At 44.7% G+C, this 27,923-nt stretch overlaps 1 protein-coding gene across 5 annotated transcripts; it reads left to right on the forward strand.

The window, feature by feature from the left end:
- Positions 1–4,762: 4,762 nt before the first annotated feature.
- ZBTB18 (zinc finger and BTB domain containing 18) lies at positions 4,763–12,211 on the forward strand. 5 transcript variants are annotated; one of them, XM_058020950.1, is made up of 3 exons: positions 4,766–4,864; positions 6,182–6,265; positions 8,374–12,211. In XM_058020950.1, the coding sequence occupies exons 2-3, from the start codon at positions 6,253–6,255 to the stop codon at positions 9,954–9,956; spliced, it is 1,596 nt and encodes a 531-aa protein (XP_057876933.1). In that variant the 5' UTR covers positions 4,766–4,864; positions 6,182–6,252; the 3' UTR covers positions 9,957–12,211. The 5 variants fall into 5 exon arrangements, with proteins under 5 accessions (XP_057876934.1, XP_057876933.1, XP_057876935.1 ...); XM_058020951.1 differs by lacking the exon at positions 6,182–6,265 and having other exon boundaries at positions 4,763–4,864; XM_058020952.1 differs by lacking the exons at positions 4,766–4,864; positions 6,182–6,265 and adding an exon at positions 5,538–5,683.
- The last annotated feature ends 15,712 nt before the right edge of the window (positions 12,212–27,923 follow it).

Raw genomic sequence — 27,923 nt, forward strand, 5'->3', positions numbered from 1 at the left:
GAAAAGCTCTTAGATGAGTACATCCTGATGCTTATCCAGCATAGTTAGGCAGATAAGAATTACTGATCCAGTCAGCCTCTGGCACAACAACGTGCACATTTAGCCAATTCATGCAAATGCTGTATTATATTATCTTGGCACTTCCTCAGCACTGGTTCCCCAGAGAGAAAACTCTGTTCCACGGTGACATCAGCTGAACCTCAAGTGTGATGGAAGCCTCAAAAACTACTTAATTTTTAATTTTTCTGAAAACCAGACTGCCATCAATTGTTACACTACAGTTAAAAAAAAAAAAAAAAAAAAAAAAAAAAAGAAAGCAACAAAAAAACCCCAAAAATCTTAAGAGTGCCATGATCATAAATCCTAATTTTCACTTCTCTGGGATACAGAGAAGTGAAATATTGTAGATATTTAGATATTTTTTCTGCTTTATCTCCAGTTCTATTCATCAAAACTTTATGGTAAAGTTTTAATTTACCAAGAAGGTACCCACTTTTTATTGTCCTATGAATGAAAACAGTAGCAATGCATAAGGGTGACAGTATTCATTTTGAAATTACCTGTAGGGCATAAACCTGGAATATTTGGGGGCAGATAAGCTGTTTCCGTTGTAAATTTCTTTTTTGCCATCGAAAACAAAATTAATGGAATGTACAGTAATTAGAACAGCACTACTCTACAATTTGAAGAAAATGTAGAAAACTGCGTTGCAGTAGGTATAAGAAAGTATTAAGGCCCAGATTTCCATCTGGTTCCGCAGTACAACTGTGTTGTATTAGCATTTATATCTATTGCTCTGGACCCAAATGTCACACAGGCACTTTGACCCTTGTCAGCTCGGGCTCTTCTGCTGGACTGTCCTCAAGAAGAGTTCCCAAGAGCACACAGCTCCATTCAAGCTCTGGAAACAAATGTGCCCAACACCTCTAAGGCTAGCAGGCAAAGCTGGCATCTGCAAAGCAGCTCACTGTGTGTTAATGAACCTTGAGCAGCTACAAACAATACTGGGAGGTTCAGCACACAAACTGTGTTAGAAGAGAGGCCAGGAAAGCCCGATGTTCTCAGATCAGAGGCAAAGCCGGGAGGCTCTACCCGAGCTGCAGGCGCTCCTGTAGCTCCACGCTGCAGCGTCAGCCTTGGTTATGAGCCAAAGGCCTTCAGGCCTCCTTGTTGCCTGGAGGATATAAATGAAAGTCAGCAAGTGAAAAGGTGCAAGAAGTGCAAAATTGCATCATGTCTTTCCAAACTGTGCTTGTGAAGTAAATGAGACTCATTTCTTTCCATGCTATGTTGAGATAATTTTTATTTTCCTTGGCTTATGAATGTTCATAGTTCAATTTTCTTGTGTGTGTTCTTTACAGTACCTTGGGATGCCTGAGGTGATTTATAAATGTGTGTAGAGACCAGGTGTACTGCCAGATGTCTATGTCCCTTTACAACAAGGCTTCACCATCCCTTCCAATGGAATGCATGTCTTATATTATTTTTTCTAATAGAGGATCAACTGGACTATTGGGTATTCATGAGTTTTCCCTCTGAAGGTTTTTTTCCTTAATTCACTTTCTATCATCTTGTTTCTATATTTATCATAATGCTAAGTCTTTAAACCTCTCTAAGTACTTTTTAAAAAATTAGAGTTCCTTTCACATTAAAAAAATCCCAGACAAATGTCAACAGTTCCAGGTTTAAATCAATAAAGCCTTACTCACTGCCAAAAAAGATTTTTAATTTTGAAGTGTTACCTACACTCACTTTTTCGCAGTTTCTCTCCATCTCCTATTCAGAAACAGTAAAAAAAGTGGTTTATTATAACAGCTGTATAAATGGTAATTGCAGATCACTCTCTTAACTATAACTGTAGTAAGAAATAACCTGTAGCCCCAGGGTGAACCAATCTACACAAAACAGACAAAGCAATTTACTGAAGGTCATATAACCAAATGACAGAATGGAAAAGAGAGTGCAACCTGATTTAATTAGGAGTCAGCATTGTAAATACTAGATGAGGGACAATAAATTTTTTCTCAGTACATCTTAAAATGTAAGGAGGCAAGTTCTTGTATATGAAGAGGAAATAAGAAATTAACAGAAAGTACAAAAAAATTAAATTTTATTTAAAGTTTATTTTAAAATTTCAGGTCCTGTGTAAGTCTGTAAGGATCTGAGAAAGTCCATTTGCTAAATGTCCTCTTTAGCAAATAAAATCTTTGATTTTTTTCACATTAGGCAGACTCATTTTCCAAAGATGTAACGAAAATGCCTAAATTGCCTCCCTCGGTAAAGCTGTACTTGCATAAGTAAATATTCACAAACTGAGGTCTTACTAACCAACCCGGAGCAGCTGGTGAGATGGCTTACTTGAGGAAGCAAGAGGCAGCATGAAGTGTAGAGATCTAGGACAACACAGTTAATGTAATCATCTCAGGCACAGTCACTGACAGTTCAAATATATATAACTGCATAAGTTATTTGTATATTTAACATTATAAAAACCTAAACAAGCTAAACTTTAGAACCATTTTCCCGAAGTATTTCCTGTTAAAGTACTTTCAACACTTATTTTTGCAATCAAAAGAAAAAGCAGTTTAGTAGCTATAGGGATGATGTTCAAGAAATGACAGGCAGCAGGGAATACAGTACTGATTTTTCTCAGATGAAGTGATTATTAGCACTGAGGAAACAATCAGGAAACATGAAGACTCAGCATCTTAGCTGCTGTATCCTGAAGACAAGGACAAAATCCTATCAAGTTCCAGCTATAATGAAATATGGAACAGGGTGCCAATGGAAAAAGTACCCAAACTCTTAATGATGGCATCGTATCAGCGTCTAAGAGAGACTGAAAGTTAATAATTTGAAAATTCCACACCTAGTGTGAGCAATTAGTTCACTGAAGGATGGAGTGAAAAGTGTTTTCTTTTGTACATATATATATATTTTATATTTTCATGTACATATGTAATGCTTGCAGCATATGGCCACCTAGATGCTAGCTGCTGTGTTATATACATAGCAGTGCTGTCAGAGCAATTAGGCACAGCCAGAATTCAGTCTGTTTCTTTGTAACAGTTTCATATCACTGAAGAGACGAAGTACATGGTTTTCAGCTTTTACAGCTACTCAATCAATTTTGGTTATTAATACTCAACTGAGTTCTTTCTCTTCAAACTCCGAGTCTCTGTTGGTGATCCTTGTTCTCTTTAAAATACTTCCCTATATTACCTCTTTACCTGAAGCAGAAGGGGAGATGGGGAAATACCCTAATCTCCCTGGGTTAGTCCCTTGCTAAGGAAGACCTTAGCCCTTCCACCCTGGCCTCCAGTGCCCTACCCTAACCCGCCATCATCCGTGGTATTCTCCAAAGCCGCTGACCTCAATCTGCCAGGGCGGGAAGCCCAGCCAGCACCCACGGCAATGCAGCGCTTGAGGTGGGAGCTCAGGGCAGAGCTCCTGGGAAGAGAGAAGGCAAAGCACCTGCACTCTTGCTGTGAATTCACAGCTGGCTGGTGCCAATCAAGGAGAGAGGCTAGGACACAAACCACAGAATTGCAAACATAAATATTTATTCTTGCATCTAAAGTGCCCCAGCCAAACTGGGCACACCCCTGAGATTTTGCTTAAGGAGTTTTACACAATGGTATGATATGAATCACCTAATTACCCACTGGTGCTTATTTCTAATTATCCAATCATAAATGTGGCAGGGCAAAGCTACTCTATTTTTGTACATCTCGCAGCAGCACCCATTAGCATCCTTGTGATTTATGCTAATCCAGATGTTCCTGCATTCAACTTCTGCAAAGTTACTGAGCATCAGCAACTTGAGTTTCTCTTAGATACGGATCCCTTGGTAAATTTTGGCAAAAAGTTTCCTTATCTTAGCCGACTGCGTGTTCTTAGTAGGAGTAGATGATGCCTCTTGGGTCTTGAGGTAACACTGCAATACGGACCATGTATACCTAGCACACATACATAACCATCCACAATACACCAGCAACGCTCCTGCCCTGATGGCTGCATGGTCTCAGCACTTTATGGCACTCCGCCCGGCCCCGAGGCAGCCCAGCAGCGCCCAGCCGGCCGGCCGGGGCTGCGGGAGCACTCGAGGGTCCGGTGGCAGTGGAGGAAGCGGAAGCACAGGAGAACCCCCCGGGAGCACTCAGGAAGCGGGAGCGCACCGGGCACAGGACGCGGCTCCGCTCCCGCCCGGGCCGCCCGCACCTGCCGCCGTCCCGCCATGCACCGCGCCGCCGCCGCCCCGCCCCGCCGGCCCCGCCCCGCGCCGCTCGCCCCGCCCCGGGCCCGCGCGGGCCCGCCCCCTTCCGCCTCGGCTCCCCGCCGGGTCACGCCCCCCGTGCCCGTCCGCGCGCCGCGATTGGCGGCGCCGCCGGCCTTCCCGGGCCGCCCCGCTCCAATCGGCGGCGGCCGCGGCCCGTCAGTCAGCGGCGGGGCGCCGCGGCGGTTGGCGGCGGCGGCGGCGCGGGCGGGCCGCGCTGTCAGTCAGGGAGCGGAGTCCGAAGTGGGGAGCGGGGAGGGAGGGGGCGAACATCTGTCTGCCGCAGCCGGGCCCGGCTGTGCCGCCGCCGCCGCCGCGCGAGCGCCCCGCGCCCCCGCCCGCCCCCGGCCCCCGCCCGCCCCCGCGCCCCGCCGGTGCCATGGGGAGCCGCTGAGCGCGGGGCCCGCTTCGCTCCGCCGGCTGCCCCGCTCGCTCCTCAGCCGCCGGCAGGGGGGAGCCCGGGGGGGGCGGCGGCCAGCGGGCGCGGGGGGCGGGCGGGGGGCGAGGCGCGATCCCGGAGCGGCAAGTGAGCGAAGAGGAGCCGGCGGGCGGCGGCGGGAGCGCGGGGACTTCGGGCCGCCGCGCAGTGTGAGTCCCGCTGCCCCCATCCCCACACACCCGCCGCGCCGGGGCCGGGGCCGCTGCGGCCCCGCGGGGCGGGCGGAGTTGGCGGCGGGTCCGGCCGGGGGTGGGCGGAGGGGCGGGGGCAGCGCTCCCCGGGCGGTGGGACCGGCCGCCCCGGCGACGCTCCCGGTTACTTTTCTTTTGTTGCCGCCGTGACCCGGGGGCGGCTTTTCCTGCGCGCCGGGCAGCTGCTTCCTTCCCCGCGGGGCGGCTGCCGGCGCGCCCGGCCACGGCCCGGCCGCGGGCGGAGGCGGCGTTGCCCGCGGGACCAGGGCCCCGGACGGGAGTGTCGGGCCGGGGGGGGACACACACGGCCCCGGCCAAAAGTTGCCGCCGCCCGGCGGGGCTGGCGGGGCCGGGCCCGCCGGGAACTTGCTGCGTGCCGCCGCCGCCTCCCCGCCCGTCCCGTCCCGTCCCGGGGGGCGGCGGGCTGTCCCCGCCCGGCGGCGGGCAGGTGACCCGCCCCGCCGGGTGCACGCGTGAGTGTCACCGGGGGGCCCGGCGCGGCTCGGGGCTCCCGCTCGGGCGGGGGGGCCGCTCGGAGCCCGCGGGGCCGGGGACCCGCGTCCTGGCGCCGCCGCGGTCACAGAGCCGGGCAGCCCCGGCCCCGGGGGAAGCGCCGTGCGGGAGCCGAGCCGAGCGCTCGCAGCAGTGCCCCGGCCAGGGGAGCCGCTCGGCGGCTCGAAAGGAGCCGGAGTTGGTGCTCGGTGTCACTTGCGCTGCCTTAAACGCTGGAACTGAAAGGACCGGCGGCGGAGCGGGGAGCAGTGAGGTGGTAAATAGGTCCGGTTAATTTCTGCTTTTAAATGAACCCCTGGGCTCAGTAAAACCCCGAGCCGGTGTGGCTTTCTGGGGTAACCCCGTGGCTGGGGTACTCTGTCAGCACGTAAAGCGGACCTCCAAGTTAAGGCAGAAGTGTTGCTATGCTGCACATACAGTAAAGCCCCATATGTTTAGGATTTTCTTTTTTTTTTTCCTCCCTGTTAGAAAGTTTGAAAAAAAGAGACTTTGAAGTATTTTGTTTATACTAACAGAAGAGAAAAGTTCTCCTAAGAAAAAGCTGGTGGCAGGAGTGTAGAGGAGTAGCATATGGCATTAAAAGGAGCACAGCTGGAGGTAGCATTTCCATCTGAACATGATGTCAGAGCAGCTGACAGCCTGCCATCCCTCAGCCTTTTATTCTAACACACAGACAGGGAGTTAGTGTGTGCAGATCTGTGTGTGGAGAAGGTATCTCATTCCTCTCTAACATCATCTCCACTTTGCATCTGTCTCTCCTAGTCTGCTTTTTTTCCACCGATCTAACAGACCTGGAGCCAGCAAGACTCAGAGGAAAGGACTTAATCAGGTTTATGTGTACTAAAGGTAGGAGTAGCAATAGATTAGATACAGCATATTTCTGTTTTGGTGTGTTGTTTATTGAATTTTAGAAAAAAAAATCACATTACTTTTCTAACCAAGTTTAGAGGTAATATATGAAATTGAGTATTAAATAGATAAGTGGACTTAGTCAAAAGGCTTGGACTACAGTTGGAGAGTATCAGTTCTTGGGCACATTGTTAGCATTAACTTTAATGCATATTGTGGGAATGTCTTGGTTTGGAGGAAGGAGAGAGCAAGTTCATCCTGAATTTCTGAGACCAAAACTGCAATGGATTTAGTGGCAAGCCTAAAGAGAGTTTTGCTTTATGTTCTTGTCTTGCATCTTTTAAATTACTTTACAGGGGTTTTAATGAAATATACAAGAGTGTGTGTTTTTACAAAAGGACCTTCCTGACTAAAACGTGTTTGTAGGGAAGTCTTTCGTTACATGGTTAAATATCCAGTAGCTCAGAAATGTAGTAGCATACAGCTGTAGTGCTTCTGAAAGATAGAAATCAGTTATGTGTTTAAAAACTTTTGTACCCGGGAGAATGGCTTGACTGGTTTCCTCTTTTCTTCCTTGCATGTAGCATTTGAAATCTTTTATTTAGCGTAACAATAATTATTTGAAGGAGTTTTTGTATTTGCGACTAATTTAGAACTTGTAGATTTGAGCTGCCTGAATTGGCCAGACAGCTGTAATCGCACTCCTCTATTCTTAATCTCTTTATCTGGGCAGCAGCTGCCATATGGCCACAGTCAGCTGGATCAGATGTTTATAAGCTTCCTTCTTCGTCCCTCTCTGTCCTTTCAGCCTCCTAATTTGATCACAGCTACCTTGTGAGCTGCCCTCCAATCTTTATTTTTAGCCCTCTTAAGGATTAGGATTGATGTTGGCTGTGGGGCACTTAAAGTGATTGTATTGTAAATCTTCATGCTTTACTCTAGCAATGGTATTTTACAGAATATAGTAGGGGTTGTGTTGTAAGTTTTAGTACATCTTGCTTTGCAAGGGATGAGGATTTTTCAATAATATCTGCCAGCCTGGAGAGTCACGATCTGCTCAGATGGTTTGGGAGACCATTGCTATCAATCACAGAAGAATAGATTAACATAGGTTTTTAAAAGATTTTACTTTCAATTTGATTTTTGGCTTCTTTACTTCTTTTTTAAGTTTATTTTGTCTTTATCATCAAGGAAGGCAAATAAAAATCACTTGGGTAAGAACAGTACTTGGGATACTCTTTCTAAACGTGGACACATGCTCACGTTGAATGGTTGAATGACTTTTTTTTTTTTTTAAAGCTTAGTACTGCAAACTCTGCCTGGTGTGGGAGGGGAGGGAAATTTCTGTCCTTCTGCACTGGGGAAGTGGTGCTCGTTGGCGTTTTGGTTGTTAGCTTTCTTTTGTATATTCTGCATGTTGGCAAAAAATGTTCATGTTCTATTGTACAGTGTGGAAAAGGTTTAAAACCTTAAAAAAACTGTACTTACTACAAGAAGAAAGCCACATGAACTAAATTTGTAAAAATGTCCGTTTTTGCTGTTGATATAAATTGATACACATAAATATTTTTTGTCTTTTATGAATGTTAGACTTAGGGTATTTAATATTTCTTCATGTGACAACCTCTCCTCTTACTACAATTTGACTTTAAAAAGAACATAGATGGTCTGGTACGTTTTTTCTGCTGCTTCTGTGATCTCTCAAACTTAATGTTTAAAAAAAATTTTTTTTTTTTTTTTTTTTTTTTTTGGACGGAGGGGGGTTTGCCCTCCTAGGGACTCAATCTGGAGGAAGTTCTCTAAAAAAAAAAAAAAAACCAAATTGTTGAACAGATTTTATGAAGAGCAGTGATACTTCGAAAAAAATTGCAGATGTACCTATGCGCTGACTAGACCGGCTTATTTATCAGAGAAAGGAAATCATAACTGTAGTGGTCAGTCGGGGAAAGAGTTGCCATCGTACATTTGTGTTAAATAAATTTGCGTGGTGTCAGTACCAGAATTTCGGCAATACAAACACCGGGTTTTTAGAGTGGAATTACTTGGATTTATAAGTTCTGTGATTCTGACCTACATTTAATTTTTAAAAATTTTGTTGCTTATAGGTTATGAAGACAGTATGGAGTTTCCTGACCACAGTAGACATTTGCTACAGTGTCTGAGTGAGCAGAGACATCAGGGTTTTCTTTGTGATTGCACTGTTCTGGTAGGAGATGCCCAGTTCCGAGCGCACAGAGCTGTACTGGCTTCATGCAGCATGTATTTCCACCTCTTTTACAAGGACCAGCTGGACAAAAGGGACATTGTTCATCTGAACAGCGACATTGTTACAGCCCCAGCTTTCGCTCTCCTGCTTGAATTCATGTACGAAGGAAAGCTCCAGTTCAAAGACTTGCCCATTGAAGACGTGCTAGCAGCTGCCAGTTATCTCCACATGTATGACATTGTCAAAGTCTGCAAAAAGAAGCTGAAAGAGAAAGCAACCACGGAGGCAGACAGTACAAAAAAGGAGGAAGACGCCTCAAGTTGTTCAGACAAAGTGGAGAGCCTCTCCGACGGCAGCAGCCACATGCCAGGAGACTTGCCCAGCGATGAAGATGACGGAGAAGATGAAAAATTGAACATCCTGCCTAGCAAAAGGGACTTGGCGGCTGAGCCTGGGAACATGTGGATGAGATTGCCCTCAGACTCAGCAGGCATTCCCCAGACTGGCGGAGAGGCAGAGACGCACACAGCAGCAGCTGGAAAAACAGTAGCCAGCCCCTGCAGCTCAACAGAGTCTTTGTCCCAGAGGTCTGTCACCTCCGTGAGGGATTCAGCAGATGTTGACTGCGTGCTGGACCTGTCTGTCAAGTCCAGCCTTTCAGGAGTTGAAAATTTGAACAGTTCTTATTTCTCTTCGCAGGACATGCTTAGAAACAGCCTGGTTCAGGTGAAGGTGGAAAAAGAGGCTTCCTGTGATGAGAGTGATGTTGGCACTAATGACTATGATATGGAACATAGCACTGTGAAAGAAAGTGTGAGCACTAATAACAGGGTACAGTACGAGCCGGCCCACCTGGCTCCGATGAGGGAAGATTCGGTCTTGAGGGAGCTAGATAGAGAGGACAAGGCAAGCGATGACGAAATGATAACTCCAGAGAATGAGAGAGTCCAGGTGGAAGGAAACATGGACAGCAGCTTGCTCCCTTACGTGTCAAACATACTTAGCCCTGCTGGCCAAATTTTCATGTGTCCTCTCTGCAACAAGGTCTTTCCTAGCCCCCACATCCTGCAAATTCATTTAAGCACGCACTTTCGAGAGCAGGACGGGATCCGCAGCAAGCCTGCTACCGATGTCAATGTCCCGACCTGCTCGTTGTGTGGTAAGACTTTTTCTTGCATGTACACCTTGAAACGTCATGAGAGGACTCATTCAGGTGAAAAGCCCTACACTTGCACCCAGTGTGGGAAGAGCTTCCAGTACTCCCACAACCTGAGCCGCCACGCAGTGGTTCACACGCGGGAGAAGCCTCATGCTTGTAAGTGGTGTGAACGCAGGTTCACACAGTCCGGAGACCTTTACAGACACATTCGGAAGTTTCACTGTGAGTTGGTGAACTCATTGTCTGTCAAAAGCGAAGCACTGAGCTTACCTACTGTCAGAGACTGGACCTTAGAAGATAGCTCACAAGAACTTTGGAAATAAAATTTTTATATATATAAATAATATATATATAAATCTATATAGTTGTGGTACAGTCTAAAAGCAATCTTGTTTCCTTGAACTGAAAGTTTGGCTATTAGCTTGTTTTTGCACTTTAAGGCAGCATGAATATTTCACTAATTTAGCACTCCAGTAAAAATGAATTGTAGAGGTAATCCGACAAAGTAACTAATTGCGGAGCGTATTTTCCCCCCTTTTCGGAATAGAAGCCAGCGGATGCTTTACTTCTAAGGAATCTCCAATTCAAAAAATTTGGACGTGGCTTTATTCTCCCCAAAACACTGCGTTCTTTTAAACTCTTGATCTTTTTCCCCTCTTTAAAATCTGAATGTAGAAATCCTCTCCCAATTTTGTCAGTTCCTTTACATTTCTATAATTGCATGAGTCCTTTCTAGCTGTTGGAAACCTGAATGCTTTTAGACCCAAATGGAAAATTTCTGAAATGCTGGATTATCTATTTTTAAACAAGCGGTTGACTTAAAACTTATTATGGCAACTTCTGGATTTCTGACAGTTCCCACTGGAAAAAAAAAAAAACCACAAAAAAAACCAACACAAAAACATAAAACAAAAACCCTGAGAGTACACTGGGATCACTGGGACTCTGTCTTACGTGAAGGTTTGCTTGGGATGAAAAAGGATATTGCAGCTTCAGCAGTGATGAACTGTGTGTTTAAAAAATGTGAATTACTGTTATTGTATACTGTAATTGATTACATGGGCCGGGGGGAGGTATCAAAGAACTTGGCAGGTTGTGTTGATGCTCTTAGTTGAGTCTTGAAAAGTAAATATTAACGCTACAGAAATGCATGATTTTCAGTATATTTTTGTCTTTGTTTGCATTGTATAACTTTAACGAGTGAGTTGAAAATTATTTAATTTCCTTAGGAAAAAAACCTGACACCGTTGAAAATGCCAGTGTTATAAAGACGAGAAATGCACTGTTTTTATTTTATCTAATTTAAATTTACTTTCCCACTGTCTTTAAGTTGAGAAGAACTTAAGCTACGAGTTGCCGATTTAGCTACGTTAACAAGGAGAAAAAAATTGAATGTTTACAACCAGGCTTCGAGATTTGCATGTGCGGTGTGCATTTACTAACCCCAGACCCCTTCTAATTGCACAGACCCCACGCCAGCTCCAACTGAGGTGCGTCCATTTCCCCAGATGAGCATTTGTAGGATTCCTGCTGCACCACTCCACCACAATAGGTCGTTCTTTTTTTTTTCCCCCCCGCTGAAAAGAGGCTGTGGACTGAAAAAAAAAGCAGAAAAAGCCCCGGGCTGAAAGGCCTGGGCAGGCCTGAGTGACAGGGGGGGCCGGGGGGGCCGGGGAAGGACTATGCGTATCCAAGCAGCAGAGACTGCAGCCTGACGTGTGGTTTTAATGACCAACACGCAGGTCAAAAGCATTTTGCACAGTGTTTGTTTTCCTGTCTTGCACTTACAAATAAGGTCTATGGGAGTAGCATGGAAAACGTTTGCTGTTTTTTCCTTTTTTTTTTTCCTTTTTTTTTTTCTCTGCTTTTGTTTAAAATTTGATCGCCTTAACTACTGTAAACATAGCCTATTTTTGTGCTTAAGATACTGAATGGAAAACTCCATTGTGTATTGCTGGACTGTTTTGGAAATATTTGGTCAAATGTGTGTTAATTTGGCTGTAATGGCATTTAAAACAAAAAAAAAGCTGTGAAAATGGCCTTGGAGCGTTATCTTTAGTTACTTGAATAGTTTCTAGGTTTAAAACTACATTCTTTTCTTAAGTTAGAAAAGACAATCAGTGTCTGAGGAAAATGGACTTTCTCTTGGATTTTTTTGTGGTCCTCGTGAGTGATTGCTTTTTTCCTTTCCTTAGTTTCACATTCTTCTTTTGTTCTAAAACTTAGACTGACATCTAGCTTTGACAATCATAGTATGTTTTATTTTCCTGAGGAGGGAATAACTTATAATGCTGTTTAGTTTTGTACTATTGGTGTGTTGGTGAATTTTTAAACTGTGTGCTAACTGCAATAAATTATATGAACTGAGAAATCAATTCCCTTGTCTTTTTTCCCTCTTTTAAATTATAGTTATGGAGTATTTTTTATATTGTGTAACTTTATTACTTTTGTACAGACTTCTATTGCTAACTGTGTATGGAATATGTTTTCAGTATGCTTTTGGGCACTTTGTTGCTACCATGCATATTTACATCTCACTTAACATTTAAAAAAATTAAATGCTTGTGTTTTGAAAGCATTTCTCTGTGTGCAGCTCTTGATCATTCTGTAGAGGTATTTTTTAATAATTATTATTTTTTACTTCCCCAAAGACTTTTGCAGAAGCAATCTATTGAATTCCAGAAATTTTGCTGCCATGCAAATATCTGTGCAGGCACACAATTCCCTTTGTAGGCTTAATTTCACTCCGAGGAGCTCTCTTGGGCTCACTCTCTTGATGTATCAGTCTCTATGAGAACAGTAGAGCAGAAGGCAACAACTTAATCTGAAGCATTGGCCGGGTGCTGACTGGCTGTCAGTGCTACAGTAGGCAGTCAAAATGTCCAAACTACTGGTAACGCATCAAAGCTGTCTGGACGACAGAGGAAAATTGAAATAATCCTAAATCTTTCAGGTATTTCTCTTACAGACTAAATGTTTCTCTAAAAATAAAAAAGTATAAGCTTAGCTAAACCTTTGGAAAAGACCCGGTTTAGATGCTTGTTGCAGGATATACCCAGAATTCTTGTTTTAAGCTGCTCTATCCTAGGAACGAGCCCAGCGCTGTGGAGCCCAATGGGAATACAAAAGTGGAGCTAAAATAGAAGGCTGGAACAGAGACAGCAGGGCCAATTTGATGGGGGGAAAAATACCTTAATTTAAACATTTCATTACACTTCTCATCTGCCTAGGTACAACTCAAGTTGTGCAGTGACCAAGTGAATCTCGGTGCCTAAACAATTCTGCTTATCTTCCTACATCGGCGGTAATTTGCACGTAGCCAAAATGATCTTTTTCACTGTTTTATTCTTTATAACAATTTACAGCCACCCTTTGCTGTGTTTGCCGTGTGGTTTTTTTTGTGTTATTAAGAAATATTTTGAAAATATTTTCTTCTGTCAATTAGCTCATAGCAGCATCTCTGTTTTCTAGCAGCAGACCTTTTCTGTAGGCTTTCAGAAGGTAGAATATTATGTGTAGTTAAGATGGGTTTAAGTATTGTCAAGACTGAAAGACTGCTAATATTGCAGTGCTGAAATCTGTGCAGCTGATGAGCTTTGGCTGTGGCTCCAGGCAGATTCACCATTTGTTCTCCAACATTAAGATTTTCAAGGATTGTAGATTCCCAAATAAAACTAGACTTGGAAGGAGTCTTTCTTCGGAAGGGAATGGAAAACCTAACTTAGGTGTTAGCGACAAAATAATTGAAAATATTTTTTATACTTTGGTTTATCTAGAGATGGGTTGTACGTGTGTAGCACACACTTGTGGCCGTCCAAGTGTTTCTTCAATGAAAAGATGAAACGTACTGCCGTGTGTTACTTCGCGCCACAGCGTTTAATGTACTGACTTACCTAAACAGCTGTAGCATTTTTCTTTCCCCTTCTTTTTTTTTAATACAGTCCCTAGGTCATGAAGCATGAATAAGCATTTTATTTGGCTTGAGGATATTGTGGTTACAAAATCCTCACCGTTCGTGTTGCCATGATGGTTTGAAAGCAAGGCGCGGGAATGGGAGCTACGCTCTAAACTTCACGGGTTCAGACAACTTTCTCTGACCATTGATAGTCATCACTTTTTAACTGTGAGTACTTCTAGACTGACTCACAGGGAAAATGCTAAGTATATAATTTGGCTATTTTTTTTTAAATCACTGCCAATAACAGCTTAATATTCTTTTAGTTATGAGTGTTTGCTCCAAACTGAAGCTTAGGGGTTTGGTGGGACAGAGACTTGAACCAGGCAGAGCAGAGCAGACCATCTACTTACTGAGATCTGTTTGTATTAGGTGCAATTTGAAAAACTTGGTAGGAGTTTAAAACAAAACTTTCTGGCCAAGAAAGGGAAGGGCTCCTCATTGTTTTTCCTGCTCTCCTGCCTTAGGGTAAAAATGAGCGCCAAACAATCGCATGTACTTCTGTTGACCCTAAATGAAGCCAGTATACTCCCTCAAAACTTGCATTGCCTTGTTGGAAGCCTCAGCAAAATTTTAAAATTAATTTACAAAGCTACAGATTCCCTTTTGCCCCGTGCTGGCTCACCTGCTTGGGCAGGGCACTGCTGTTCTCTCTCCCTGCGACAGCGTAACTCTGCTTTCCTTCTACAGATAATAGAGCAAGTGATTTGGCAATGGACTGAGTGCCTCCCACCTCCCACCTCCCCCGGCTGAATCTGCAATAATCAATTGCTCTAACTTTTTTATTGATTCCTAATAAGCATAAAAAACTTCAAAAAATACATTTTTCTAGCATACTCAAAAATGAAACTCTGAGCCCACTGTTTTATGATCAGTGAAGCTGCAGCAATTTGTAGCTGAGGCAAACTTGGAAGGGGAGAAAATTTCTACCTGCTCCTGCTCCCTCCTCTCACTTTGAAGCAATCCAAATTCCTTCAGAATGAAGGTAAAATATGTTTCAGTCCTGCAAAAAATAGCCTAAATTTAGAAAACTGGTGATAAAATGTCATATAATTCCCTGTAGCCAGATTCTCAAATTTATACATTATTAACACTCTTTGTCCATGTGATTTCCAAACTGAAATATATCCAGAGTATGGGCTTTTATTAAAGATATCTAACCAAAGCATTAAGGTTTTCTTACTGGCACAGTAAATGTGAATTTTAACAGATTTTTTTTATATTTTTAAAGGGAGGAAAAAACAATGCATAAATCTTTTGGGCTCTTCAAAAATATTCTACTTCAGGAGTCCTGTGAAAATTTTGTACCTCTTCATTCAGATTTTGATCGTGTCATTAAATGTAGTGATTTTGGTAGTAAGGAATATTTTCTAGATGGTAAGAGAGGAGTCGATCCTTTATTTGTATGAGTGTTTTTGAACTGAAGATGGAAAGGTTCCCTTTTGTTAGCAAATGTGGACAAACAGAAGAGTCCTGCTCCTTGAAATCTACAGTCAGCAGCTCCTGCTAGCATGATAAAATCCAGCTAAACCTGTAAATGGGTCTTACCAAAGAGAAATGGTCCTTTTTGGAAAGATTATCCATTTTGTTCTTGTAGGCTAAAAAGGAAGGGTTACTTTCAATCATTTGCAAAGTGAAATGCTCTTGGTGCAAATAATCGGCAGCTTACGCGGCGCTGCCGGAGCAGGAGAGGGGTGAGCCTTCTGCACAGCCAGGCAGCGGGAAAGCCAAAGGTGCTACAGGCTGAACTCTGGCAGGCATGGCAAATGCTGCAGAGGTTTCCAGTAACAGAAATGTTTGGGAAAAAAAAAAAAACCAAAAGCAAATATATTTCTTGTTTTCAAAAATAATCAATGTTTGAGCTGGAGTATTTCTCTTACATTGACCTTCTTGGGTTAGTCAATTTTTCTCGCCAACTGAACTCGTTTAAGTTGTCTGCTTATTATCCTCATGTTCATTTTGCTTTAATTCAGTTTCTTGCTTTCAGTCTTGTTTTCCTTAGAACACAGTTGTTCCACTAATACACCGGCCTCTTCATGCATAATGGACACAGTTTTCATTCTTGATAACTCCTTAACATCAACCATTTGTGGCAGGGGGACACAAGTCCTCAGTCCTGTGTAAAACTGTCCCTCACTGGGACAAACTTCATGCCTCTCCTGTACCGCAGCTGTTACCGGGGGGCCAAATTTTCTTTTCTTTTTGAGACATTACAGCCTGGGTTTAGCAAGGTTTTGCTTGGGGCTGCAAAGGAGAAGGAAGGTATGCAGTATAGCCTCGGAACTGAAAGTAATGTGTGATTGGGTACTTCAGGGACTGCAGGAAACAAGTAAATGTTTGAATGCAAAATACAGCTGGTGAATATTTTTTAGGACATTTTAATGTGCACTGTTCTTAAACTCACTGTTGTGCTTTAAAATGCATACTGGATATGAACATATGTGTGTGCATGTGAGGAAGTAGTTAAAAATATCTTGCTAATTTTTATCTAGGTGTGCATCAAAATCATAGCCTGAGTAATTCCTTAAAGATCTTTAGAAGTGTTTAGTGTTCATACGTAGCAGCCAACACAACGGGGTCTTGTGCAACCTTGCTTGTGATTCCTGCAGTTATCAGTGCTAATCTGAGCACCAAGAAGGATTTTTTTATGCCACATCCAGAACATGCCAGATAGGGATTTAGACAGCACATCCCCAGCCATAACAACCCAGTGCATGAAACCCAGCTTTAAATTAGTAAAATATTTAAAGAGCAAGTTAGATGCACATCATGACTTCCGAAAGGATTTAGCTGGTAAAGCAATATGTTACTGCCTCAGTACTACAGGAGTTATATTAAAAGGCTTAACTGTCTCAAAACAGCTCCACGGCATGGTATACACTGTATCTGGATGTAAATCTAGATAGGGATTTAAATATTTCTTTCACAACCTTCCCAAAATACAGTTTTGTTAAGTCTTATTTATATCTATTAAGAAAATAAAAGCTAGTCTCGATGCTTTTATGTGCTTTTGTCAAATAGTCTTCAATTTTAGCATTAAAGCTCCTTTTTTTAAACTTTTGGATGTGTTCCCAATATACATTTTACAAAGGTTTTTTTTGCCATTTTAAAAATGTACTTTATCTATAAATAAAACTCCTTGAAACTGATAGAGGTTTATCATACAAGATATGATTTATTTTCAACTACATTTGCCATGTATTCACACTTAGTGAGGATTCATGTTGAGATAATTTTGGAAATTCATACCAAGATAGAAAAATATAGTTAAAGTCTTAATGAAACATATTCTGTCTTCATAGGCTATAGCTACCAGGTCTTAATTTTCTGTAGCTTGTTCTCTCTTTTTTAAAGTAGTTTGACTGGCACCATATATCCAAAATATGATTTCTGTTCATAGATGATTTTCAGGATTAAAAACACGACAGCTTGAAAACACTATAAATACCAGTATTTCGTTATTTTCAAATGACTGAGTGACTTTTAAGAAAAATCTGTGGTTTAACAAGCTGAGACTAACTAGGCAATTCTTAATTTGTGGAGAAATGAAGAGTTGTTCATCTCTGTATTAATTATGAGGATATTATTTAATGAACACAGGAACACTGGGCTCCCTGTTGACAGAGAGACCAACATACCTCTGTAAGTGTTGGATAACTCATTGCAACTTACTTCCAAGGTTTTCTCAAGACTGCTACTAAATACTTAAAAGGAAAGGCTCCTGAAGCACAAGATGAACCTGAAGTTGTGTTTTGCCCAATTTACTGTGATAAACATAAATTATTTTACTTTTCGTTAATGATTGGAAAAGTCTCGCAAAAACAAAACTTAAAAAAAAAGTGAGGAAACAAATGGTATATAGCAGTATTTCACTCGGCAAATTTGTTATTCTTAGGCTAAATTTGGATCAAGAAACCCATGCATTTTAAAATCTTAGTGAAGAAACCTTTCATGTCCGTAGCCAGTAGTTAAAAATGAGACTAGATCAAGCTTTTTTCTTTTTCTTTATTTTTTTTCCTTAAGACTGCTAATTTTAATGTGCTCCCTTATTCCCTCTAATCTATAACATGAAGTTTGCAGCGTGAAAGCAAAGGTGGGATTCCTGCTGAGCAGAGGAAGCGCAGCAGAGCCGTGCTCACCTTGCAGCCTGAGGCTGTGGTGTCGGGGTGAGGGCATGAGGCAGACACTGGGGTCGTTTGTGGAGCCAAGCCAGACCATTCCCTGCTCCCACCAGCAGGATGGCCAGGGGTCAGCAGCTTGTGGCAAATGGCACCTTCATCCCAAACACCAGCAGGTTTGTGGGCACGCTTCTGCCAGAGGGATCGAAAATGCCTGAAGCGTTGCTTCTGGGAAGACGCTGGATAACGTGGATTCAAACAAGGCATTAAAGCAACTGTGCTCACGCTTTCTCAGCAGAGAATGGAGATGGCAGCGCTCCCTGCCTGCCCTGGGCCTGTGGATGTGCAATTCTCAGAAGTACTTGAGGGTATAATCTGATTTTAAAGGGTTGTACTCTGAACTGGGAATGCTGCTGGATGGTCTGGAGCTGGATACCTGGGTGCGGTACTGCAATGCTATTTAAAAAGAAGTGTGACAGATGTGAGGGTCTGGTCTCCCAACCCTTCTTCATGGAATGTGAGCCTGAGGGTGAGCGGAGGTGTTAAGATTTGGGACCTACCTGACTGTGAGCTACATATGAGTCACCTTCAAGACAGTGAGTAGATGACTAGCACTCGTCCTAATGTTAGCCTTCTATTTTAGGTTGGTGCTCTTCAGATTCAGGGCTCCCCCACATGAAAGCACGACCATTTAGTGTTTTAGGATTTTTTTTATCAAGAGCCTTTGATAGGTCCTACAGTTGTTCATAGCTGAGCCAGATCCTTTCAGCCCCAAACTGCCTGCATTAATGGCAGGCAAAATTTCACTTTTGGAAATACCCAGCTACTTTGGGTAGCTATTGTTACTTCCAGAACAGGGTAGGAAAATGTCTGGGGCAGGAAAAAATTATTTACAAAAACATCCGTTTACCATGTATTGCTAAAATTTAATATTGATGCTCACCTTTTGAAACAACCTCATCTCCTTTCATTTAGAAGAAGGAGGATGAGCCTGTGCTTTGGACTGTGGTGAGAAGAGAGGCAACATCTGTAAAGAATGGCTTTTTCTTTTTTTTTATAAGAGGGATAAGCACATTGTTAAAAGAATGAAGGAAATTACAGAAAAATGAGGTTTAAGGGAAAGCACATGTTGAAAGACAGAGCACATTAATCAGGCTATGGGAATGGGAGGTATAAAGACTGTTTTCTACACCACTTTGATTCTTATTAAGGACAAAAGCATTATGAGGGTTTTTTTCCTTTTTTTCTTATTCTGGCTCTTAGGAAGGAAGCAATATACCACGGCAAGGTTGGGAGCCTCACTCCTGGTGCAGTCCTGGAGGATAAAACATTTTTAATTCATCTCAAAGGCTTCTTCCTTTTTTTTTTTAACTTTGAACAAAGAAAGGCAAATCTCCTCCTCATAACTTTACAGATGTCAGAATCATGGTTTTGAAGCCCACACTTGAAGTCTCATTGTTGGGGCAGTGCAAGACCCCATCCCTGGAGCAGAGATCCCTGGCTTTCTCATGCTCTCCTACTGAATGAGGCATTGGGAGTGGGAAGTCTGTGGCCAGTGTTGCTTGGTAAAATGATGTGGCTAATTCAAAGCCACTGAACATATTGAAGAAGGATGAAAAGGAAAAAAAAAGAGAGAATGAAAGTCATCAGTGAAAGTCATGTTTTTCCTGAGGCTGGATGCAAGGTTTGATATTTCAGAGTGTTTTCATCACATCTTCTGTGCTACCTCTCCAGCCCCTTTGTGCACCATGTTTGATGCCTGATGTTAGGCTTGGCTCGGCGCCTTTCTGCTGTCGGCGGATCCGATTTGAACGCATTCTCCCAGAGTTATTTGTTGCTAAGAGAAAACAATTTTCAAGTCCTCTGGAGAACACCGGAGGAGTATGGTTAAATAGAAGTTCATCCCTGGGTTCTGGGCAGAAATTAAGTTAATTATGGAAGTGTTTGTTCCATCACAGATCCTTCTGAGGTACTTGCTGGTCTTCAGTGGGCGCTTGCTGCAACCCCTGTTTTCTGTCTACGCTATTTATTTAGAAAAATAAGGAAGGGCTGATGACTTCAGCTGTAGGATTTTTCCAGGTTATGTGCATACTCCTGCAACTGCTCCATTTCCTTTCCACCTCCCCAGCCTCATTTTCCCTGGGAGACCGTTTTGCCATCCCGGGCACATGCCGCGAAGGAGGCTTTCTCCCGTTGTGCCGTGTGGAAGCGGGCTGTGAATTTCGGCAGTCGGCAGCGTGGCTGTGAGCGCGCAGCCTGGTGCCTGTCAAGCATCTTGTTAGCACAGCATCCACAAGAAAACTACTCTGAGAAATACAGCTGGGGGGGTGGAAATCACTGCAAAATGCCCCCCCCCCCCCCCATTTTTAAGCACAGCTCTTGTGCACGACTGGTGGGGGGTGGTGAGGAGAAGGAGGGAACAGGGAGGGGAGTTTGCTCCTAAAATTGGGGTTTGCTTTCCATTGCAGTCCCTAGGAAAGTGCTGCTGCCTGAGCTTGCAGCAGCCACACAGGGCAGCGAGGTCAGCAATGACAGGCAGCTGGCAGGTTCATGGCTCTGTTGCTCTCCTCATGGGGAAGGAGAGGAATGCACTCCTGGCCCCATGGTGGGGCAGCAATGCTGGGAGGTCCCTTCATCACCCCCTCCCCAGCCTTTTGGTGAAGTGTGAGGATGCTGTGGCACCAGTGCAGGGTGGCCTGACCCCTCAGTGCAGCTGGGCTTTGCCATATCACACTGCACAGTGCGTTTCTCCAGGCCGTGTGCTGCTCCTGGATGAGAGCTCCCCATCCACAGCCAGCTCCAAACGACAGGTCCTACCCTACACTTTGGTCAGAGTGAGGGACACAGTGGCCTTCATCTTTTTGTTTACTTGGTTTTTGGGTCATACTCTAATATTTTGGAAACTCTTGCCTGATGATGGTCTCGGAGCTATTCCAGTCTCCAGCCGTCCATCCTCCAGGGGCCTCGGCTTGGGCACATTTGCAAGCCAACCAATGCCACAAAAACATCCGAGTGAGATCTATTTTTTCCTTCTCCTTTGTTGCTTAATGGATGACTCAACTTTCTTTTGTGACTGGATAGCTTTAATTTATAGTTTTTAGGCGAGCGATCATTCCTCTCATTATTTTGGGTTAAATATTCTTATTTGTTGATTATTTAATAGTTTGTTTGGATAAAGATGGAAAAAAAAAAAAGCAGCTTGGTGCCATAGACTGAGTCCAAAAGAAATTAACTGCTCTGCTGCACATATTGGAGCAGGGAGTTTGCGGAGAATGCAGCCCCGCTAATGGACTGGCAAACTGATAAAGGCTTTAAAGATTCCATATAACCCCACGCTGCCTCGTTTTATTAATTAACTCTCCTTGCTTTGTAGCGAGGTTGTCCTGGCTATGGAATAAATGAGTGAAAGGAATGGCCAGTATACATTAAACATCATTTTACGCTTAGCCTTGTGGAGAATTAGGGTTCGCGAGGGGTTTGGGGCGGGTTTTTTTGCTTTCCAAATATCCTTCCTCTGCTGGGGTTTTTCTCTGGGTTGTAGCGATGAATAAGGTGAGGGATTGCACCTGTGGCCTCTCGCTGGCACCGCACAATGATGGCAGAGGTGTGGCCTGGGGTCAGTGGGACGTCCGGGCTCCCACGCCCGGGGGTCTGCACAGCACCCACGGGCAGAGGGAACAGAGGGGCTGGGGTGCCAGGAGGTGCCTGCAGTTGTGCTCCTGACGGGAGGACAAGGAGCCACAACAACCGAGGCGCCGCTCGCAGCAGCGGTGAGCGATCGCTCGCGAACGCCGATTGACTTCCCAGCTCTGCGTCCTGGGGAACAGGCGCTGTTTTGATGGACTGCTTTATTTAATCACTGTTTATCTGCAGAACGGCTCCGCTAAGGCATTAAATATTTCCGTTAAATAAAGGTCATTGTGATTTAAGTTTTTTAATGACTCACTAAATATTAAAGCTGGTTTTTCTTCTGCTGCATTAATTTTCTAATATTCCCTCTGTGTGTTTTCTTTTACAGGACATTCAGATTATTGTAAAGCCTGTTAGCCAAAAAGGGGCAATAGATGAGACCAAAATTATTTATTTATTTATTCATTTAAACCACTGTGATTCATGGGACAAAGTTCATTGATGCATCACATCATCCACTCTCTCTCTGGACCAACGCTGGGGTTTTTTGTGTGGTTTTTTTGTGGTGTGTTTTTTTTTTTTTTTTTCTAAAACATTACTTCTTGGCAAACTAGATATGCAAATGCCAGAATACACTAAAACCACATTTAATTGGACCCACTTGCCAACTTCTTGAACACAGCTTGGATTATTTCACTGGAGGCTGCTTCTGTTAAAAGATGGGGGAGGAGGAAGTGGCATATTGACAGGGCTTCAGATAATTTTTTTTCCACTAGAAGTACAACGATGCCATGAACCAAGTTTGGAAGTATTTTACTATGTTTAATAATTATTATTATTAAAGGATATTGTAAACATATGCATTAAAGTGGAATGTAATGGGAATACAATCGTCATTGATTTAGCTTTGGATTAATTTTCAACTTTTTTTTTTGAGGGGTAGCTGACTCCTGCAGTAACTGGAACCCATGCAGTGCTGTGAAATGCTGGTTTAGAGAGAGGACATGTATCCTTCTCCCTTGCTAAATGAGCTGATTAACAATATTCATTCCTTTAGAAGATCTGTGAAATTTTCATCTCTCACTAGCAACCAATTAAATATAAACCATCTAACAGGATTAAAATGACAAGGTTTACAGAGTTCCCAGCAATTTCAAGTGTACATATGGATGCATATGTTATACTTAGGTATTTCAAAGAGAAACAGAAACCTTAATAAATTCCTGCCCCAATAACACCGATTCTCTGACAGCTGATAGCAGGGGGTTACCGTCTCTTTCCAGAGCCCTTTTTGAGCGCTGAGGGACACTTGCAAATGTGGGTGAGTTTTGGGGCACCAAAGAGCCGATTTGCTGGTGGCGGTGGCCGCCGGGAGCCTGGGCAGGGGCAGGCACAAACGCTGTCGGGGGCTGTGCCGTGTATTGCCCCGCGGAGACGGGAGCAGCCCCGGGGCGCTGCGGGCACCCTGCTCGCCGCGATTTGATGGGTGCCCTTTCGGCCCCGGCAACAATTCCGCCCGGTGCAGCCGGGCATGAAAGACGCTTTGTCTCCACCTTTCTCCGTACAGGAAGAAAAGCCTCGGCGCAGGCAGGCGGCTGCCCTGCCTCCCGCGGCGGCTGGGCAGGGATGCTGCCAGCCTCCCTTGCGCCGAGCTCCTCACGGGGACCGCAAAGCTCCCCGCTTTCCCAGCCCGTGACCCACGGCAGGAGCCGCGGCTGCTCCCCTCCGGCGGGGTGCCCTGTCCCACCGGGATGGGACATGTGGCCAGGCCCTGGCACCGCACCAGGGGCTGAATGAGCAGGCGGAGCGGGAGGCGAAGCAAACAAACAAATATTTCTTGGTGTGTGCAAGTTGTCGGAGATGTTGGTTTTCAGTGTCAGCCTCAGCTTTTTCTGCAACCGCCTCCCAGTCGAGGGTTTTGCACTTCTTTTTATTCCCATTTGTGATTTGGGGCAGCAGATTGGATGTGACGGGGTGAGGTGAGGACAGGAGCAGAGCGGTCCTCGCAGCACAGCACAGGCAGCCGTCGGGGGGGACCCACACCTGCCCCCATCTCCGTTAGCAAGCACTACCTCTCCAAGCAAGGCTCACTCCTGAGGCTAAAACGTGGTTTTACTGTCTACGAGGGCTTGAGGAAAAAAAAAATGAATCTCACATAATAGTGGCATTGCAATTAGGGAAGAGGCGTCACTTTAGATAATGAACATCTTTTTAAGGTACTTATGCAATCTGAAAAATCATAGCTGGGCTGCTTGTTCTTTAATCTTGCCATCTACCCAAAGCAAATTTGCAAAAGAGGGGGTTTATTGTCATTAGAGGAATTCTTTCAGCTATCAGAGGAGAGAACAATTTCTTTGTCATTAGCAAAATCCCTGGCTTTCTTTCAGCACATAAACAGTTTACACGATGCAGTTCTAAAATGTGCTTGTCTGTAAGCCTTCGCAGGAGCCTGAATTGTGAACATTTCGGCGTTTGGATGTAAAATCTGGGATCTCAATTTAGCCTTCTGTAAATGCAAGGATGAAGGGCAAAGCACAGATCTGGGCATGAATTTTTAAATTAAGGGTATTCAGTTTCACAGTTTTAGGATGGCACCTATATGCAGTCGACAACCAAGATGTCTGAGCAGCTCACAGTCTGGAGTTTATTCTTAAATAGTCTGTGAGGCCTGGATTGCCTATTGTCCCCCGTCCATAAGGTTCGGAGATGCATTGGCCCAGGCTACGCCAGCAAAACTTCTCTGTGCAAACCTGGCAAGCCACAGCAGTAGGAAAGGTTTGAAATAGTTTGCGTCCCTTGTCACAGTACCTCTGCTGATCGCAGCCTAATGGGGGCTGCATTTAGAGGGATATAACACTCCTGCCTTGGGTTAGATCACTACACTCGGGAAGCAGGGTGCTTTTTAAGGATGTCCGAGAAAAAGCCGCTGCCTGCTGCAGTGGGCTGTGACTGTGTTTGGGGGGTGGAACTGCGCTGGCGAGCCCTCGCTGGGGCACTCAGAGCCAAAGAGATCAAGTGATCATTCCAAGCCTTGTGGGAAGCCGGTGCCAGGAAAGAGATTGCAGCACAGTCCCTTGCGTTGCCTCTCGGTGTCCCAAGCACTGAACCGTCCTGTCTCTAGTCCTAGCTCTGTTGAAAAACAGTAAAGGGATGGTGCTGAACCAGAGCTTTGTGTTAGAGCTCAATGATCAGCCCCCCAGGAAAGGGATCAAAACCTTTCAATACCATACAAATCTGTTGTCTGAGCATGAAGATGAACCTAAGCCCATGACTGTGGCAAGCTGAAGCCAGTAAAAGTGAAAGCAACTTATTTCAGTTAATAGAGAATTCTTTTCTCTAAAAGAGCAACTATGTTTCTATGATGGAGGTGAAGAACTGCTGTGTGGGGAAGACTGAAATAATTTATATGAGTAGGATGTTGGGCCAAGGCAAGCAAATAAATCCATACATGTACGAAATGTAAAAAGAGCCAACAGGTAGAGGGTACCAAGGATGGAATGATCCATGGCACATTTTACATCAAAGCAGCATGGAAGTCAAGGTGGGTTGCACTGTAGAGTAGCTGGAAGACTAGCACATAGAAAAACTCCTAGGTTTGGATAGTTTTGGTCATATACAGATCTGAACACTGGGGTCACAGGGAACCAACAGAGGGTGATGAATGTGCAGGGACCTCAGGGCAGAGAAGGAACAACCCCTCACAGTTGATGTTACAAGCAAAGGTAGTTAGATGTAACATTTTGCAATGAATTGCAGGATGAAAAAGATGGGAGTGGCCTGTGAGTCAGTGCCCTCTACAACTCCAACACCCTGAATGAGATGGGGAAACAGTATCGTGAGCAGGAATGTGTCACTGAAATACCGCAGTGGCCCCAGTGCGATCAGTGTCTGACCATGGCACTGCATTATGTGTGCACGCAGGCAAAGCTACACTCAGAGCAGTCCAACTTGCTCACCTGTGTGCAACTCTGAAATGCATCAGGTTCAGCAAGAGCTGATTTTCAGCTGAGGATGTGACAGATGTGTTGTTTCCGGCCCAGATGTGCTGACCTGCAGGGAATCCCAGCTGGGGCAGAGCCTGAGCCCACAGCAGGACCCAGGCCACAGCTCTCCTCCCTGCAGGAACCTGTACTGCAGAGTATGCTGGCTCTGCAGCACCCATCGCTCTACAGTGCTGCTTGATGATTAAGCTGCTGTGACCAGCCAAGGAGGGGAGCCTGATGTGCTACCACAGTGTCAGAGATCACAGGAGGGTTGAAGTTGGAAGGGGCCTCTGGAATTCAGCTGGTCCAACCCCCTGCTCAAGCAGGGCTCCCTAGAGCAGTCTGTGCAGAACCAGATCCAGATGGCTTTGAGTATCTCCAGTTGCAAGCACCAAGCCGGCCAGATGCCATTTTGTATGGTCAGTTTTCCAGAGAGCCGAGTTTGTGCATGGGACCAGAAATGCCTTGCCTGCAGCTACACTGGAGTTAGTGGACCCAGCAGCAGCAGGGACACACAGCTGCCAACCTCAGCATCTCCCACACCACCCAGAGAGGGGCCAGCAAGAGCTCTTCTAACACCACAAGGCAACTACTTTGCACTGCAGAAGTGTGAGGTCTGTGAGGCTGAAGCATCTTTGGAAACATTTGAAGGCAAAGCAGCTCTAGAATATGAAGGTGGTATTTTGCAAGGGCAGTGGCCAGTTTGCCTGCTTTTAAGTGAGTTGTGATCAAGGGAAATGGCAAGACATTTCCAAGCTGCAAACACATCAGTGTTTATCTTCCTTTTAAAGAACTAAACAAAGTTACTGGTTTTAATAAACTTGAGTTTGAATCAAATGAGAAAGCTTGAGGTCAAATCTTACTTGAAAGCAATCCTAGCAATCTCTGATTAAGAGGTGGTCAGATAAAATTTGATAAGTCAAAATCTGATCCAGATTTTTTTTAAAATGCAGGCATATTTCAAAGACTGGGTCATTACAGAATGTGAGATTTCTGTGAATCAGCATGTTACATGGTCTGATGTATTGAGACTCAAACAAATGTTAGACATATGGAAAGACCTCTATATATAATGAAGGATGTAAAAAGCAGAATGACTGTTTAATTTAGAAATAGGATAAGGAAGAGGGCACATTAGAGGTATATAAGACAGTGAATAGCACAGCAGAGATAAGCCAGTGCTTCTGTCCACTCTCTGTGAGTCTGTAATTTCTACTCACTGACACATAAGCACTAGAAAATTTTTACCAAACACAGGTAGTATACCACTGTGCCACAAGGTCCCTATTCTTGGAAGAGCATATAAAGGTTACAGAATCTAGAAAAAATATGTATTTATATAGATAATAAGCTATAAATCATGCTTTAGTAAGTAAGCCAACTAAAGCTTGGGAAAAAATGTCCCCTGTGAGCCACATATTTCCCAAAAATGCCCCAAATGGAATTCTTGTACCTTGCTCTCAAGGACCCGTGGCTGCCAGCACAAGCAGCAGGTGAGACAGGTCATTGATCTGCCCTGTTATCTGAAAAAGTACTACTTTTTTTTTTTCAGCAGTAACTGCATCCCAGATGTCCCTCTGCACTTGGAAAGAGCCACTCTAAATGTGGCCCAAGAGAACTGGATAAGTGAATCCCAGGCCCCAGCAAACACTAAGTAATCAGTGGCTGGAATAACCCTCCTGCCCTGGAGGTCGCATTTGGTGTGGCTCGAGAAGGGAGCGGGGGCAGCCCGTGCCAAGCGTAGGCTGGCACTCAGATCAGTGGCCACTTGACTGCGCTTCCCATGTCTGGTTTGGCTGGGGACCCGAGTGACTGTGGCACGGTGGCAGTGGCTGAGGGGCCGGGCAGGAGGGGTGCAGCTCACCCACAAGCTATGCATTTCTGCGCGGTTTGGTCAATGTAACAGTAATTCTTTGCATCCTTCACCAGGCTGGTAGGGAATAGCACTCTCACTCACAACCGAGAATGCAATCAGCCTCCTCCTTTCTGGATGGGAGCCGTGTTGGGAGCCACCTCGCTCCATGAGACTGCTTTTCTGGGAGAAAAAGCAATGTGGCAAGAAATGTACATGCCCAGACCAAATGGCAGAAAACTTATGGTAAAGCCCCTGCATATAATCTATATTCTAATTAATACTCTGCATCATCTAATCAACAGAAATCTTCTGGCACACACGGTCCAGTTTGCAAACTATTCAGCAGAGAGGCTTTTCTAGCCTCTCCATAGATCAGAGTAATTAAGCAAAGCTGCTGGAGGGGCTTCCCCCCGTAGCTTCTTGAACACTGGGAAGGGGGAATGGCACTGAAAAAACCCAGGCAACCTCTGGCAACCTCCCTCAGCCCTGGAAGGCTCCCTGGAACAGAAAGAGGAAAAAAATTGCCTTCCTTTGCTGCTGCTGTTGAGCTGGTCTCGCTCCCGTTGTCGTGGTGCCAGTGCCGAAAGCCCATCCTGCCTCCCTCGCACGGAGCGTACTGTCCGTCCTAGAGCAGATGCAAAGGCGGCACTGGGACCGCTCAACTTCAGAGCCTCTCCAGCAGCCTCCCAAGTAGAAGAGCACAGCTCTCCTCACAATATGCTGTGGGGGAGGAGGAAGGAAGGACTTTG

Source organism: Melospiza georgiana, chromosome 3, assembly GCF_028018845.1.
Source record: "Melospiza georgiana isolate bMelGeo1 chromosome 3, bMelGeo1.pri, whole genome shotgun sequence".
In the NCBI taxonomy this organism is placed as follows: Eukaryota; Metazoa; Chordata; class Aves; order Passeriformes; family Passerellidae; genus Melospiza; species Melospiza georgiana.